Source organism: Cervus elaphus, chromosome 29 (assembly GCF_910594005.1).
Source record: "Cervus elaphus chromosome 29, mCerEla1.1, whole genome shotgun sequence".
Lineage (NCBI taxonomy): Eukaryota > Metazoa > Chordata > Mammalia > Artiodactyla > Cervidae > Cervus > Cervus elaphus.
The window spans coordinates 42,498,058-42,516,275 of record NC_057843.1 but is presented as its reverse complement, the minus strand read 5'-3'; the positions used below and the strand labels follow the sequence as shown (position 1 = coordinate 42,516,275).

The 18,218-nt window shown below is 41.9% G+C and overlaps 1 protein-coding gene across 4 annotated transcripts in view; it reads left to right on the top strand.

Moving 5' to 3' along the window:
- DOCK8 (dedicator of cytokinesis 8) overlaps positions 1-18,218 on the top strand; it is a 225,082-nt gene that overhangs the window by 153,104 nt on the left and 53,760 nt on the right. For all 4 annotated transcript variants that reach the window (XM_043890774.1, XM_043890771.1, XM_043890772.1 and 1 more), the window contains 4 exons: positions 2,515-2,610; positions 11,057-11,206; positions 13,053-13,166; positions 17,207-17,362. In XM_043890774.1, coding sequence (XP_043746709.1) covers positions 2,515-2,610; positions 11,057-11,206; positions 13,053-13,166; positions 17,207-17,362 — 516 coding nt within the window. The remainder of the gene's footprint in view (positions 1-2,514; positions 2,611-11,056; positions 11,207-13,052; positions 13,167-17,206; positions 17,363-18,218) is intronic.

Sequence of the window (18,218 nt, the reverse complement as noted above, 5' to 3'; positions counted from 1 at the left end):
CAGTGTGTCTGCTTAGGTGCTCAGCAAACAGGGTTTAGCTGCTTGGCTATTTTCTGTAACCTCTGGAGCAAGGTGTTCTTATAATAATGTTGCCTGGTAAGCAACATAAATTACTTTAAGAAGCAGCTTATCGTCCTCTAATCTCCTCTTGCCATAAGACTCTGGCGGTCAAACTGACCTATTTTCCAGAGGTTACCTTTGAAGCTCATGGAGCGTCTCTTTCTTACAATGGGAAGATCTGGGTGTAGCCGAGTTAAATCACAGGAGAGCTTAGAAGACCACCTGCTAGATTAACATGCAGCCCTGCACCTCTCCCAAGAGGAGGAATTTCCCTGGTCTCACAACAGCACACACATATTTTCACATGTATTAAAATTGTAAAGGTTTGACTCCCTCAACAGAATGAAGTGGGACCAATGACAAGCAGAAACACTTCAGCATTCTCCATTTGTCCCCATTAACCATCCAGGGGTGTCACCAGTTCAGATACCCAGACATCTACACAGAGAACTTTCTGTTTGTCTCCTTTTAGTTTATCTTAGTAACTCTCCAATTTTACTGTACTTAAGAATCAGTAAATTGTGTTGCATACCTACTGTACAGTGTGGGTGATTTAAAGGTTTATCCAGGGTAAGCTTTGCTGTAATCAATTTTTACTTTGAGTGTTGACTTTAAAACTTTATTTTCACATATGCCATTACCCTAGGATGTGATATTAGGGTATTCATGTAGTTTCAGCTTTCTTACCCACTGAGCAATAAAAAAATGAGTTCATCTGTATTTATTCTACATTTCATGGTTGTAAGATAAATGAAATCCACAGAAAATGCTCAGATGTCATTTTTGCCATCAGTTAGAGTAACCAGCTATCCCAGTTTTCCTGGATCTTAGGGGGTCCTTCAGGTGCAGGGCTTTCCATTTTTAAGGCCAGGACAGTGTTGATTGGTAAAAAAAAAAAAAAAGCAAGCACAACCTAAAATTTGAGAGTTATGTTTTATTGGGGGACGTTATTGAGGACTGTAGCCTGGAAAATAGTCTCTCAGTTATCTCTGATATTTCAAAGAGTCAAGGAAAGAGCCAGGATTTATAGGAAGTTTTACTGGGGAAAAAAAACAAAAACATGTAGTTGCATATCAAAAGATGTTCACAAAAACCAGACATCTTGAGTTAACGATTTTAGTGTTTTTCAATATATGGGAAGATACAAGAGTCTGGGCTCATTGAAATTATTCCTTAGATATGCACCTTTACTATCTAGGGCCAGTATCCTGTCTTTTTCCATCCTGAGTTCCCCTCAGGGTGCACTGTTTGCTCCATCACAGTGACTGATGGCTTGATGGCCTGGAAACATTTGTGGCTTAGTGAAATGACAGGCAAACTGACATGGGTTGGTTGCCTCACCTACAGTGTTAAACTTGTTCAACATCAAAGCTGTTGTCAAGAGTATTAACAAGTATCCAGATAAACTAGGGAATAGGGAAGATGCAAAAGGTGTAAAAAATCACTGCTACATTTGCAATCAGATGAGCAGTCTCATGACTTGGTGAGAAGTGTAGACATAAAGTGGAGCATCAGACCCTGGGACACAGAAGTTTAGAAACTGAGAGAGTTCAAGCTGCTACCTCTATACCTTTTAACACAGATGATCTGCTAATAAGACTTCCCTTGTAGCTCTGCCTGCAGTGCAGGAGACCCAGGTTCAATTCCTGGGTCAGGAAGATCCCCTGGAGAAGGAAATGGCAACCCACTCCAGTGTTCTTGCCTGGAGAATCTCATGGACAGAGGTGCCTGGTGGGCTACAGTCCATGGGGTCACAAGAGCCGGACACAACTTAGTGACTTAACCACCACTACTCCTAAACTGAACTCTTCTTATTTCCCACAAAGCCATAGACAGATTATAAAAACAAAAATTGTTCTCTCTGGAAGGAGTGGAGTTACCGTCTTGACAGTGTTTCTCTAATCAAGGGTTCCTGGACCAGCACATAACCTCAGGCCCCATTCCAGACCTGCTGAATCTGAAACGCTGGAGGTGGGCTCAGCAATCTGTTTCTTAGCAAGCCCTCCAGGGGAATCTGATGCACATTTAAGTTTGAGAACCACTGCTACCAATCGAGTTTATATATGAGAAAACTGAGGGTCAGGAGAGGAATGGTTTACACATGGTCATGCAGAGGGTTTACAGTGGAACCTGGGAGGAAGATAACAGACAGTCCCAGTTCCAACTGCTGCCCATGAATGCTTCCCCCATAGGGTCATTTCCCTGATGAGGCCATTCCTTCCAATCTAGCTCTCCAGTACAGTACCACCACCAGCCTTCTGCCTGCTTAAAATGCCCTCCAGTCTCAGATTATTTCAGCATTGACTTTACCATCCACTGTGGTCTAAGACATCTGGGAGACATGCATCAGTACTAACAGACTATTACAATTGGGAAAAAAGAAAAGTTGGCAAATAACACACCCAACACAGACTGTCATTACATACATGTAATGTTTTTGTGTTTGTTGTCCAGCATTTCCATGAGGAGCTTGCCCTACAGATGGTGGTCAGCACTGGAATGGTGAAAGAAACAGTCTTCAAGTACTCCTGGTTCTTCTTTGAGCTTCTGGTAAGATTCTTACACATGTATATCTGTGTTCAACAGGGCATAAAACAGCGCATTTAGACAGACAGTGAGGTTCAGTGTCGTAGGAACTGACATCTTCTCTACTGAGTTGCTCCTGCAGAAAACCTGGGCTCAGTCCTTCAGTGTTAACTCTCCCTTACCCTTTCATCCACCTGCCACCAAATTTTACTGATTCTGCCTTGAAAATATACCTGCACCTGCCGCATCTCACCGTCTTTTCCACTCCCCGTCTGGTCAAGCTGCCGTCGTGCCTGCAGTCACCCCTCTTTGCCCTCTGCCCATCCAGTCTGTATGGGGCAACTCGGTGCTACCAGGTAATGACACTTTTCTCTTTAAAACCTTTCAGTGATTTTCAGAGTACTGGAAATAAAGCACACGTTTTTCTCATGGCCTAAAAGCCCTTGGATGATTCTGTTTCCCTCCATCTCTAACCTTATCTTAAGACCATTCCCATGAAATTAAAAGACACTTACTCCTTGGAAGGAAAGTTATGACCAATCTAGACAGCATATTAAAAAGCAGAGACATTACTTTGCCAACAAAGGTCCTTCTGGTCAAGGCTATGGTTTTTCCAGTAGTCATGTATGGATGTGAGAGTTGGACTGTGAAGAAAGCTGAGCGCCGAAAAATTGATGCTTTTGAAATGTGGTGTTGGAGAAGACTCTTGAGAGTCCCTTGGACTGCAATGAAATCCAACCAGTCCATCCTAAAGGAGATCAGTCCTGGGTGTTCATTGGAAGGACTGATGCTGAAGCTGAAACTGCAATACTTTGGCCACCTCATGAGAAGAGTTGACTCATTGGAAAAGACCCTGATGCTGGGAGGGATTGGGGTTAGGAGGAGAAGGCGACGACAGAGGATGAGATGGCTGGATGGCATCATCAACTCAATGGGCATAAGTTTGAGTAAACTCCGGGAGTTTGTGATGGACAGGGAGGCCTGATGTGCTGAGATTCATGGGGTCGCAAAGAGTTGGACACGACTGAGCGACTGAACTGAACTGAACTGAAGACCATTCCCCACCTCATTCAGCCACATTGTTTCCAGTTTGATGATGCTGAGGCTTCTTCAGTCTCAGAGCCTTTTTAAGATGCTCTCCCGACTCCCTACATTTCATTTTGTCCATCTCCTGCACACATACACACTTTGGAGGCGGGCAGGTGGGGGGTCTTCTCTTTAGGTCTCAGCTTTGATGTCACCACCTCTTAGAGGCCTTTGCTAACTTCCTCATACCTTAATATGTCTACCACTCTATTCCTCTCTTTTTAAACACCCTCTTTATTTCCTTCTTAGTGCTTATCACAATTTGTTTTTCTCTCTTGCCTATTGGATATCTAGGATTTGGGTCTATCTTCTTCATTATTCTACCTTTAGCTGCAGAACATGGCTTGACATCATACAAGCACCAACTAATACTCATTGAGGGAAAAAATGAAACTTGTAGATATGTTTACCTGCAACTTCTATCTGTTCTCTAGCAGAAAATCAAAAGGTATAACATATTCTTTAATTTAAAATGACGGAGAAGGACATGGCAACCCACTCCAGTATTCTTGCCTGGGAAATCCCATGGACAGAGGAGCCTGATGGGCTGCAGTCCATGGGGTCACTAAGAGTCAGATACCACTTAGTGACTACACAAAATAAAAACATACACATTATGGGCATTATTACCTGCACTTTACAAGCCTAGATATTGTTAAAGATACACTACTTTTGCTACTAGAATTTATGATCTAGGTGTAGTCTGACATACAAGTGATAAACTATGAGAAAAAGACAAATTTTAAAAATACATATATTTGAAAGTTGCTGAGAGAGTAGATCTTAAAAGTTCTCAGTGTAAGAAAAATCTTTTTGTAACTATGTATAGTGATGGATTGGGCTTCCCACGTGGTGCTAGTGGTAAAGACCCCACCTGCTAGTGTTGTAGACATAAGAGATGTGGGTTCGATTCCTGGGTCCAGGAGATCCCATGGAGGAAGGCATGGCAACTCATTCCAGTATTCTTGCACGGAGAATCCCATGGACAGAGAAGCCTGGCGGGCTGCATTCATGGGGTTGCAAAGAGTTGGACACGACTGAAGCGACTTGGCACATGTGCCTGCGTGGTGATGTATGTTAACTAGACATTGTGGTGATCATTCTGGAATATATTGAAACACTGACCTATTATACACATGAAACTAATGTAATGTTATATGTCAACTATGCCTCAGTAGAAATGCGTAAAATAGTATCATGTAGCATAGATTAGATAGCAATTACTTTGGATTTGATAAACCACAATAAGACTTTAGGAAAGAGAAAATATTTGGGCTGACTACTAAATGAAAAAGGTAGAATTTTGTCCAACTAAGAAAGAAAAGAGGAGAAGTTTAGATAGATAGATGGGCAAGATTATATATGTATTACTACCTGGGAGAGCATGTAACTTGTTTAGAATAATTTCTGGAAGCTGAGCTTGCTTTTAATTTTATGTTGATTACATATTGTAATAAGGTTTAGCTGTATTGCACCAAATAAAGCAAAATATTAAAGTTAAAAAAAATAAAAAAATAAAAAATAAATAAAAATGAAGAGAATAATAGTAATACCTATTTTATACTGGAAGTGAAAGGATTTTACCATAAAGCCACTAGAATAAGCATTTTGTCAATGTTTATTAATGGAGATGCATTGTGAAATGAGCTTAAATGAAAAAGTATGAAAACACAGACACTCACTACACAAAAATACACACACAGACAATCCAGAGGATAAAGAGTGGATTGAAATTTAGTAATAGCATTAGCTTCACATTGACTGGATGTTTTTCCTCTGTGACACTGTTTTTAAGTGGATAATTTTTTTTAAGAGAAAGATGGTAGGATTTTCACCTGAGCTCTAGTTTATCTATGTAAGTTCAAGCCCAGGTGAAAGAGAACAATACTGAACATAGAGAACAAGACATGTTTTCTCTATGGACATGGAACAGGACATAGAGAACAAGAAGGTCAAAGGAAACAAAAATAAAGCACACATTGTTGAGGAAATGGGAAGTGATGTGCAGTAGAGTTGAAAAGAAGTCAGGCCCCTGCAGCAGAAGCACATCAAGGGTTCAAATCCGCTAGAGCAGCAGTCCTCAGCCTTATCGGCGCCAGGGACCAGTTTTGTGGAAGACAGTTTTTCCATGGACCAGGGGTGAGGGGAGGTGGTTTCAGGATGATTCAAGTGCATTACACTTACTGTGCACGTTGTTTCTATTATTATTACATCAACTCCACCTCAGATCATCAGGCATTAGGTCCCAGAGGTTGGGGATCCCTGCCCCACCTTAGAGTTCCACCAATTTCCCACCCCTCACTGGAAGAAAGTGTTGCTAGAGATGTCTCTTCAGGGCACAATGCCAGATGCCTGCAGCAGAATCACCTGGGGGTGCTTAATGAGAATCGCGCAGATCTGGACCCCTCCCTAGAATACTGAGTGCGATGAGGAACACGGAGCCAATGATACAAGCGCCTTCCAGGCGGGGAGTCTGCCCAAGTGCCTTCCAGGCACACTGGAGATCCGCTAGTCCAGGCTGCCTCTGCTCTGTGAGGACCAAACGGAGCTAAGGGTCTTTGTGTGCAACTAGCGCCAGGAGTTTGTATTCTAAAAGCCGAGCAGATTCAGGTGGATGGCTGCAGCTCACACGTCTTGGAGCAGCAACATTAGCAGTGAGACACAAGTTTTGTGCTTTGGCAGGAAAAGGCTGGCCATAAACTCTGGAGGGAAAAAAAGAATCAAAACCACCACTCCATGCCCAGTACATCCTGCTTCTTTGAACTCATCCCACTAACCATCATGTTTCTCCATAAAGATTTACTCAGCTTATAATTCATCTATAGATAGTTCATACAAATAATCTTCAACTGAGTTGATCTTCCATATTGCAAATTGTGAAAGACATGAAGCAGAAGCTCATTTTGATATTATAGAATCTCCCTGATGGCTCAGATGGTAAAGAATCTGCCTGCAATGCAGGAGATCCAGGTTGAATCCCTGGGAGAAGGGAAGATCCCCTGGAGAAGGGAATGGCTACCACTCCAGTATTCTTGCCTGGAGAATTCCATGGACAGAGGAGCCTGGCGGGTTACAGTCCATGGGGTCACAAAGAGTCAGACGCAACTGAGCAACTAACAGATTTTTCATTTAGAAGAGAGTCCCAAAGGAAAGCAGTATCTCAATTCAAAGATGTTTCATGTTGGGAATTCCCTGGCGGTCCAGTGGTCAGGACTCCGAGCTTTCACTTTTGTGGCCTGGGTTCAATGCCTGGTTGGGGAATTAAGATCCTGCAAGCTTCATGGTGAAGCCAAAAAAAAACGTTTCATGTTATTTACTCACACATATGCACACATGTCACTTAATCATTCTTAGATTTAATAGTTGTAAATTATCAGCTTATCATGAGCAGTTATCCCCAGTGCACACACAAGACCCCAAGACTAAGCAGGGGTTTGCCCAGCCCTCTCAGCAGGGAGGGACAGAGCCTCAGTTCCACAGTGCTGTAGGTAAAGTTCTGTTCCTCTGTGATTTTGCTTCTCTTTGGAAGCTTAAAGTTACAAAACATTTTCTTAGCCTAATGTATTAATAACATGTGAAAACTTTGTATTCTGAAGTCAGCTTTAACGCATTGCCGCAATTACTATCCCATTCACAGTGGCAATGAACTCAGCTTTGCTAGGCCTGAATGGCTCCTTGTGATATCTTAGAGCTCTCTTTCTGAACTGAGTTTGCATTCTCTGCAGATGTAATGATGACTCTGTCCTTCATATAGTCCCAGTAACAGCTGGTGTCCCCAAGGGAGGAAGAATAATAACATCTAAAATGTGTTGAGCACCTAACTACGTACATGCCAGGCACAATGCCTTGTGAGCATTATCTTGTTGAATCCTCTGACAGCCTCCAGACAGGAGCTTTTCATTGTCCCCAGTTTACAATGAGAAGGCCATAAGGAGAAAGTTTGAAGGCCATAAGGAGAAGTTTGTGGGCCCACCAAACCTTGTCAGTCCCACTTCAGTGCCCCTAACCCCCTAACTGCCGGGAGCTGAGAACCGTGGAAAAGCTGAAAATTGCTTTTGATCTTGCACATTTATTTACTAGGACTCAGTAGGCTCAGGAAAGAAAGCAAAAGTTAAAGCTGATAGGATTCCTTCCTCTAGGAGTCCCTTATGGTAAACAGATTAGAAGCTGGAAAGAAAGTCCTGCTGAGATGAGCACTTGGAGGGGGTTGGTCAACATGTAGATCTCCCAGGGCATCAGTTATCTAGGGCTCTGTAGGTTATAACCAAGACTGTCAGAGTCCTGGCAGTACAGCATTGCTCAGAAGGGTTACCTGAAAAGCATTTATCAAAGGGACTTTGCCCAGGGTATGTGCAGGATTACAGGAGTAGAGGAGGGTTGGTGAGACACCCAGGGAGCAGGAGGTGCTGGAAGCTGGGGTAAGGAGCAGTATAATCAAGGCTGAGAGAAAGCTGAGGCAGAGAACAGGGTCTGCATGACAGGAGCTGACATCAAAGAGAAACAGTGCCGCTGCCAGAAGCACGCTGCCCAGGCATGAATCCAGGCATGTACCTGGACTATTCTCTTCTCCTGCCCACTGGTCCCCTGATGGAGCCTCCTATTGGCCAGCTCCAACCAGAAGCCCAAGTTCAAGGAGTCCTGAATGATGTAGTCTGTAGAGATCAGCTTCCTAGGGTTCAGAGATAGATAAAGAAGGGCAAGAAAAAGGGCTGGAAGCTAGGGTGGAGGCAGATGCAAAAGTCACAGCCCCAGCCAGACTTTGTAAGGAAACTGATCTTGGATTCAGACTGGGTGCCCAGTCCTCCACACATTGCTTATGCAGTTGCCTTACAGATGCATGAAAAGGTGTTTCAACATCAAAACAGCCGTTTTCCGAAGAAGCTTGAAGAGAAAGGAACTACAGCCTCCTTGGGTTTAGCCAACTACCTAGGCGATTTAACACCCTTTAGTTGTATTAAGGCCCACGTGCTAATGAACAACCACTTTGGCATCATCAGAGCTGTTGAAAACAGTCCTTGTGCAGATTTCACAGTTGCTAATGAATAAACCCCCATGCTTCTAGAAACTGCTGAGCCAGACTTTGGGGACACAGAGGTAAATGGTGACCCACTTTACCCTGAAGTCTACACCAAGGGTTTCTTAGTATCCCTGCTTTGAATGGGTCACAGAGGACCTTATGGAGGAAAATATTTTCCTGCCTTAACCTACACCTTAACCCACTTTAACCCACACTTAAACCACACAAATAATGACCAAGAATCCACTACTATTTCTAATGTGTGTTTCTCTCTGGAGATGCAAATGACACAGTAGTAGGCAAGTAGCTGACAGTCTGGCAGGAGGGCGTTAGTTGGAAGTATGTTATTGTGAGGTTTATATATTTAGTTGTAGAATGGCCAAACTCAGCAGACAGGAGCCAAACACAACAGTGAGTTATAAAAACCCAGTACTGGGGTGGGTTAGGCAGTGGGGAATCAGGAGCAGGTAGCCCCAAACAAAGGGGCTTGTCTTCCTCGGTCCTTAGGATCATAGCGCAAGAGAGGTACTTTGTGGGACAAATACCATGTCCTGCCTCTGAGGATTTGTGACTCTATGGGGTACAGACACCTCCCTGTGTCCTGAGCCAAAAAGGACTCTACTGTGAAAAGAAACTGAGGTTCTTACCCTGGGCTTTAGGATTTTAGATTTTTAGGTCTTCCCCAAGCTGGCCAAGGCATTGTCTTAAAACATAAAACACATTTACCTATCTGTCTGCTTTCGCTTCTTAGTTTACCTTTTCTTTTTTTTTTTTTAATTGTTTGTTTCTTTTTTTTTAATCTCTGTTTATCTCAGTACTGAAGAAAGTTGCCAGCCCTGGCTTCTTAGAAACAGAAATCTGCTATTAGAGCTCTTAGAAAGGTGAAAGTGTTAATCATTCAGTCATGTCCGACTCTTTGCAGCCCCATAGACTGTAGCTCACTGGGCTCCTCTGTCCGTAGAATTCTCTAGACGAGAGTGCTGGAGTGGGTTAGCCATTCCCTTCTCCAAGAGATCTTCCAAACCCAAGGTTCATACCCAGGTATCCTGCACTGCAGGCAGATTCTTTACCATCTGAGCCACCAGGGAAGCCCAGCGCTCTTAGGAGTGAAAGTCATTTTCCCATATACTGTCTTTGTCCCCTCTCCTTCCAGTCCTGACCTAGAGGGTCACCTTCAGGCAAGCGTGGGCAGTTTAACGTTCCAGGGCCATTTCTTTTTGCAGTGTCTCTCAGACTATCATGGACACATTTATAGAAGGGGTAGACACCCAACCATACCATCTCCCAGCCTTGCCCATCCAACTGTTTCTAATAGCTCTGAGAGTTTCCAACAAGGACAGGATACAACCTCAGACTCTTATCAAAGGGACTGTATTGACCCAGGAATCTCCTGGCCCAGGAAGAAGTCCAAAAAATATAAGCATGATGTTGATTTAAAATTGTGGCAGGCAATGAGCTGCTGTTGTCCTAGTCATAATGCAGGCTATCACTGATTGATGTATAGGTTTTTATTTAAACTACATATACATTAAATATGTATTTTAAATATGTAGTTATATAAATATTTACATATGTATATATGTGTATTTAGCAAGCTAGTTTTATAAAACTCACAACATAATTTCTCCTAGAGACAATGTTCCAAATAGTGTTACGTTTCCAGTCTGCATACTATAGAAGTGTTTTTGGTGGAGAAGGAAATGGCAACCCACTCCGGTACTCTTGCCTGGAAAATCCCATGGACTGAGGAGCCTGGTAGGCTACAGTCCCTGGGGTTGCAAAGAGTTGGACATGACTGAGCGACTTCACAGGCCAGGCTAAAGAAAAAAAAAAAAAGAAGTGTTTTTGGAAAAACTCTTCTCCCGTTCTACTTGAAGCTGACGTAAGAGGGACATTTCTCTCTTCTTCTCACTGTAGTTTCAGAGACAGAAATGATTTCAGTTTACATCAAAAACAGTCTCACAGACAGTTCCTTTTCCTGTAAAGTTGTGTGCCATGATAGAACGGTGCTGCAGTGGTCATGGCGGGGCGCAGTCCAGGTCTGCCTTCCCAGTTGAGAGAAGGGGAGTCTTGTGACAGTGCAGCTGAAGAATTAAGCTCCCTGGCTTTGTCAGCATCAAGAAGGGAGCCCCCTGACTTGGGGTCAGGAAGAGGGCACCCTTCCCACCTCCTGCTGCCATGGTAACCATCAGGGTGTCAGGAGCAATTTTCAGACCAGAGCCTGCATGGACAACCAACCACCAGCACAGATAAAGTGTTAGAAAGTCCATTGTTAATGAGCTTTTCTTCCAGGCTTTTCCCTTTTTCCATAGTGTACAAGCAGGTCACCAGTTTCCATGTTGACATTTCCCCCCATCTTCTCTGTAGGTGAAAAGCATGGCCCAGTATGTACATAACATGGACAAGCGGGACAATTTTCGGAGGACTCGTTTTTCTGACCGTTTCAAAGATGACATAACTACTATTGTTAATGTGGTCACCTCGGAGATTGCAGCCCTTTTAGTAAAACCTCAGAAGGTAACTGTGTCATTTTACTCTTTACGGTCTGAAATTTTTTACCCTGGGCGTATATTATTTTCATAATCAAAGAAAAATAAGCATCATCTTAAGACAGTAATTAAAATGTAACTAACTGTACATGACAACTAAATTCACTTTGTTATACTGGACAGCACCCTGTGGTGGGGCTGGGGCATTGCTATCAAAAATTACGATGTGGGGAATTCCCTGGTGGTCCAGTGGTTAGGACTCTGGGCTTTCACTGTCAAGGGCCCAGGTTCAATCCCTGGTTGTGGAACTGAGATCCCGCAAGCCGAATGGAGCTTGTACAAAATGAAATTATAATGTGGAATTAAAGCTGTTTAAATTATTGTATCAACACACTATGAGAGGGAATGTTTTTGTTCTTAGCAAATATACCCTGAAGTTTTATGATATTTATAATCCTGCTCTCAGATGGTTCAGAAAAAAAAAATTGAACATGAAGAGAGAATGATAAAGCAAATAAAGCGAAATATCCAGCACTGATGAGTCTAATTAGAGGAGTTCTTTTGACTATTCTTGTTCCTTTTTTGTAAATTTGAAATTATTTCAAAGTAGAAAGTAAAAAAAAAGTAAAGTGAAATAAAACAAAATTCTAAAATTTGAAGCAGAATTAAAAATTCTATAAAATTTGAAGCAGCAATGATCACTATTAATACCTTTATCATTATGAAGAATTTGTATGCTGCTCTGTACTTAAGAGAAGAAGCTTCCAGTTGGTCATTTCTTATGGCAGACTTTGTGAGAGTGGCAATGGTGTCTCATTTTGGCAGGCATGAAAAATGAGGCAGAGTGAGGTTGATAAATTTTCCAAAAGTCAACACAGCTAGCAGCAAAGTCAAGACAGAAGATTCCAAGCCCAAAAATATTCAGACAGATACTTAAGTAGTGGTCCATGTGGAGGATGCTAAGAGCATGAGGACTTGCCACTCCATGGTAACTGTGGAAACTTCTTTACCAAGTCTCCACCCATGCCAGTGGCTGGTCAGCTTGGCCTGAATTTGCAAACTGCTCATCATAACAAGAAGAAAACATTTCAAATCATATTTTCAATAGTTCAGAGCAAATTGATTTATCATTCTGAGAATAAAGGACATAAACATGAAAAAGTGAATCCCTGATTGCTCTGAAGTGCTGTAAAATCCCTCATAAATATGAGCACTGAGAGGTAGTAAAAACTAAACCCTGGCCTCAATTCATGCAAGAGGTTACTCTACTGTGTATGACTCTGCCCTCTCTTAGGCTGGGAATGCTGTCTAATTGGAGAAAAAAATTCCTTAAGTAAAAACTGCTTTTTTTTAATCCTGATTACATTTTCTGCAACAATCCTTTCAAATTAAGAATCTGTCTCATTGAAGATAGTGAATACATTTCAAATTACTTTTGCTAAAACAGTCATTAGCAGAATCAAACAAATTATAGCAAAACAATATAAAGAAATTTAAGAAATATGAGAAACCAGAGTGTTGGAAAGTGTTCATAATATAATGTTGAATGAATAAATTCAGGACCTTATTGTATATAGAGAATAAACTCAATTATATACAGATAAACATGCATATAGGAAAAAACACCTAGAAGCAAATATACCTAAATATTAACAGTAGATAAGGAATTCCTTCATTCAACACTCATGGCATCAATTAGTTTCTAAATTATGTCTGCTATAGTTTTGCAGGGTTATCTGCTTTGCTCAGTATCTTCCAGAGGGACACTGGCTGAAAAGATATGACCTGCCTCTCCCAACTCCCTCCCCAGCCCAGGGCTGCAAGGTTTACTAGCAAATGATGGAGGTGTTTGTATCAATGTGCTTGTCTTTAAGGAAACTGAACAGGCGGAAAAGATCAACATCAGCCTGGCTTTCTTCTTGTATGACCTCCTCTCCCTCATGGATCGTGGCTTTGTGTTTAACCTCATCAAACATTATTGCAGCCAGGTGAGTGTTCCCTCAGCCCTAGCCCTGTTGCTCCTGGCTCCTTCCCGTCTGACGTGATGCTCATTGCTGTGGTGTGCTCCCTTGCCAAGCTAGACAGTCGGACTCCTGTACATTCTGGGTTTGTGGTACAGTCTTCAGGTCATTTGTTTTGTGCCTTGAACCTTGGTAGACACACTAGTTTGTGTGGATTCCTGGAGCATTTACCGACCCAGCACAGAAGGGCCAACAGGGTCATCCATGGGCATTGAGGCTTATTAGTGATACGAACTGCTTTCTTCAGTTTAGCATTTAACAGAATTCCATGGCTGTGGGGTTCAGTCTTTGACCAGGTATATAATCGAAAGTATGAGTTCTCTTTTCACACATTAGGGTAGTTAATTAAATTGCAGTTATGAAATTCTAACATTAAAGAAGTCTAGTAAAATCAGTCAAAGAGACTGAATTTCACCGAGCACAAAGCAGATATTGTCATCTGGTATATCTGAAGGGTATTAGTTTTAAGACCATTCGCAGTACCCCCAAGGATATCAGCATTTGTGGATGCTCAAATCCCTTCAATAAAATAGTGTAGAATTTGTATATAGTTTACACACATCCTCCCATATATTTTAAGTCATCTATGGATTGCTTATAACATCAAATATAATGTAAATGCTGTGTAACTAGTTGCCTGTACAAAATCAAGTTTTGCTTTTCTGAATGTTCTGGAATTTTTTTTCCAAATAGTTTCAGTCCTCAGTTGGTTGTCTCACAGATGCAGAAACTGTGGATACAGAGGGTTGACTGTATTTTGTAATTAAAGAGCATATCAGTGCTGTCTCCCCAGATTTTTCAAATGGAATCCTACTTTTGTTCACTATTCTCCTCAAACTATCCCAATCATAGAAATATAGGCAGCAGTTACTGTTGCTACTCCTTTTCTTTCATACTCCTGTTTTTTAGGACCACCATCACTGTCATTGCCACCAGCATCACCACCCTCCACCTTCACCATCGCTGTTACTACCTTTAGTTCCTTCCTATGGACAAAGCTCTATGTTCACATTATAGAAATCATCTCTCTTGATTCTTGCAAGGTGTTATTGTCAACATTTTGCATATGATAAAGCTGAAGTTTAGAGGAGTTAATATGTAACTTTTCCAGGGAAGAAAGAGCCATGGCTACTTTACTCAAGGTACAGTGAGTTAATCATTCTGTTCCACCAGAACTAATAACTCTCTGTAGTTAATCCCCTAGTGACCATAAATAAGTCGTTCGACTTCTTTGAGTCTCATTTCCTCATTTGCAAAATAAAAGGATCTCCCCTCCCCTGCTAAAAAGACCATGAATGTTCTAAAGAGACTCTTAATAAGGAAGATGACTTACAAAGAATCCTAAGGAAATATCAGGAGTACCAGAGCACGAACATCTTGTACAGCCTGACCTCCTGCCCCTGTTTGGATCTTCTGTCCCTGTCCCACCAGAATGGAGTGGTGGAGGAAGATGCCATTTCCCTTTGCCATCACTTAGGTGTTTAGGATGGCAGGTCTTTGGGTGAATTGCAAATACAAGTTAATCTGTTTTTCAAAACTTGATGTTGAATATATGGAAAGAAAGACTGGAACACCACTATAAGCCCAGGGTTCGCCTCTGGTATAAAAAAAAATTTATCTATGACACTTGTTAAACTGTAACGCAGACTCTATTCAGGACCATTGTGATAGGTATAAGGACCACTGCATTGGATTTTTCAGTAGGGGAGAGAGATTGCACTCAACTCTGAGTACAGAAGGAAAAATGCCAGTTTATAGCCAAGGAACAGGGTAAGAGTAGTAAGTGGATGAAAAACTACCAAGAGGAAAATCAGGGGTAAATAGGAAGAATTCTGGTCAAACTAACCTAACAGGATTCTTGCTGAAGGCAGGCTAGGATGATCAGAACCACCTGGGGAACATGAGGGGTGAGGAATTTGGTCAGATCTCAATGGTGAGAAATTACAGCTGAACTGACTTAGCAAGATCGTGGTGAGAATTGGGCAACCGAGGCTACAACTTTGGGCCCTGACCTTTGCAAAGGATGTTTGCACACAGTGTGCATGCTAAGTCACCTCAGTCATGTCTGGCTCTTTGTGGCCACATGGCCACAGAGGACCGTAGCCCTCTAGGCTTCTCTGTCCATCGGATTCTTCAGGCAAGAATGCTGGAGTGGGTTGTCATGCCTTCCTCCAGGGGATCTTCCCCACCCAGGGATCAAAAGTGTCTTATATCTCCTGCATTGACAGGTGGGATCTTTACTATTAGTGCCATCTGGGAAGCCCAAACTGCACTTTACTCTTTCTTAAACATTGCTAAAATTATTTTTGAAATTTTTGTCTTCATTGAAGTTTCAAGGGACTTATGAAAGATGCCCACAATGTGGCCTTCTTTCAAATGCAGATTATCTTTTGCTTTCCAGTTCTGATAGCAGGCTTGACCCAACAACTTTGGAAGTGGCCATTGAGTGAAAGGCATAAGACTGAGTTTTAATTAGTTTAATTTGCTGGTGTCCCTGTTCAAAATCAGCCAGTAATACACATTGACAAGAGTATGGGTTCTGGTAAAGGTTCATACACAGAAGTGATATATTCTAGTTTTTCTATAGTACATAATGGCATTCATTTTTTTCCAATAAATGTCTACTAACTACAGATTCTATAGGTAAAATGCCATAACACAATGGCTTTTCACTAAAATGGCTGAAAATATGTGCTTATTTAAATTATATAGTTTATAAAACTGCTCTTAAAGTGCATGAAGAGGAAGCATGGCCATTTGTAAGGGTGAGATGCTTGGCTTCCTGTGCTGGGCCAGCAGAGTCCTTGTGGTGATATACTGAGGTTGAAGCTCCATCTCTGGTGGCTCAGACGGTAGAGAATCCGCCTGCAATGTGGGAGACCTGGGTTTGATCCCTGGCTCGGGAAGATCCCCTGGAGAATGAAATGGCAACCTGCTCCAGTACCCTTGCCTGGAGAATCCCCATGGACAGAGGCGCCTGGCGGGCTACAGTCCACAGAACCGCAGAGTCAGACACAGCTCAGCACACACAGAATGTCCATCAAGCCCTTCTTTCCTTACTTCATCACGGCCATAGAGTCTCAGTCCTTCAGTTGTCAGCCTCCCTGAGGGAAGCAAGGGATCTCTTCCAGACTGTCATGTTTGCCAGCTTTTCATTGCTTTTTTCAGGATTGGTTTGTTTGAAAAGATTTTTCCTGATAATTCTCCCAGCTTTCTCTTTCTCCTCCACTTCCTCCTCTCCCACTTTGGGGCAAACTCCTAGGCTTTTATGCAGGGACTACATACTTTCATAAGTAATTTGATGCTTTCATCTAGGGACTGGTTTGAAAGCTTACCAGTGGGGGCCTTTAATTAGAAACCACAAAGAACACTTGTGGCGTTCAAGACATCCAGTCCTATTTCATTAGTTTTGTGTGGCCCCATGTGGGGTCAACTCCTTTCCTTTAGTTTCTCAGACACGGTAGGATTTTTGTGAAATTATATTGTGTTACAGTGAAGACGTACCTCCAGATTATTTTTAGCATGAGCTTGCCATCCATCATATCAGAGATTTGACGAGGGTAGGGTTGAGGCAAGCATTCTTATTATGGACAGCTGTTAGGCTATAATCTTAAAAGGAACAGTAAAGTGGCTCAGTGGTAAAGAATCTGCCTGCAATGCAGGAGACACAAGTTCAGTCCCTAGGTCAGGAAGATCCCTTGAAGTAGGAAGTGGCAATCCACTCCAGTATTCTTGCTTGGGAAATTCCATGATCAGAGGAGCCTGGAGGGCTATAGTCTATGGGGCTGCTAAAGAGTCAGACATGACTTAGTGACTAAACAACGACAATGGATGAAAACTTACTGGACCTTCCTATAATGCAGAGTTTGCCATCTATTGCCCTGTCCCACTCATTTTTATTCCATTGATTACTGTAATCTGGGGAGAAAGGATAATTTTGTGTCTGTCAACCTCAACTCCATTCACCAGGGAATAAAACCTCTTTTCTCTCCTCATTTTCTTACCAGCTGTCAGCCAAGCTCAACAACCTTCCAACGCTCATTTCCATGAGGCTGGAGTTCCTGAGAATTCTCTGCAGCCATGAGCATTACCTCAATCTGAACCTCTTCTTTATGAATGCGGATACCGCTCCAGCATCTCCCTGTCCCTCCATATCTTCCCAGGTAATCAGCTAACTGGAAAGTGTTTAAGCTGTTTCATTGAATTAGCTTGGCTTAGTCATTTATTCCTATGCAGGTTGGTCTTCTTAATTAGAAGAAAAATTGAGTTATTCAAACTAGGTCTGTTGATCCAGATACACATACGTATGCTACCCCGTTATTCCATCTAGCTAATCATTTACAAGCTATGTGATTGTTTTCTGTCTAGGCCCAAGGGTCCCTGCTGAGGCCAGCTAGAGCACGAAATCTATATGCACTATGAAAAATGTCTAATTCATAGAAAATTCACAGATCTTCTTTTGCTGACAGTCTTTACTTTACCTTGACAGTCTCCTTTGCTCACTTCCCTTTTCCTAAACCTTAGCACCATAAAATTGATGAAATTAAAGTTAGTTTCCTTCATATTGATTCCCAAATGATCTAGTAGTAGTTTTTAACATGGATACTTTATTATATCTTTGAATGATCCTAGAACTTTCTGCTGATTCTGATATAGAATGAAATTAAGTATAAAATGATTCCACCTTGAATAATATTCTCGAAAATTTAGCTCTTGAAACACTAAAAATATCTCCTTGTAAAATAATCAAATGGTCTGTTTTGTAGAGTATATTTCTAAAAATTCTCTTTCTTAATCATCACAGAAGAGTAACACTTGTATTAATATATAGAGATGAGGCTTTGACGGTGTGGCCAGTCTTTTTTTGTAGAACAGTATTATGCAGGTTAGGTTTGGTGGGCCCCAAACTTCACAGGATGTTAAGAGTGATTATGCAAATATAGAATTCTGAAGACAAATCCATTTTAGAAAACCTGTGTTAAAAGGTTTCTTTGCAATAGGCCATTCAAGAGTCTCTAA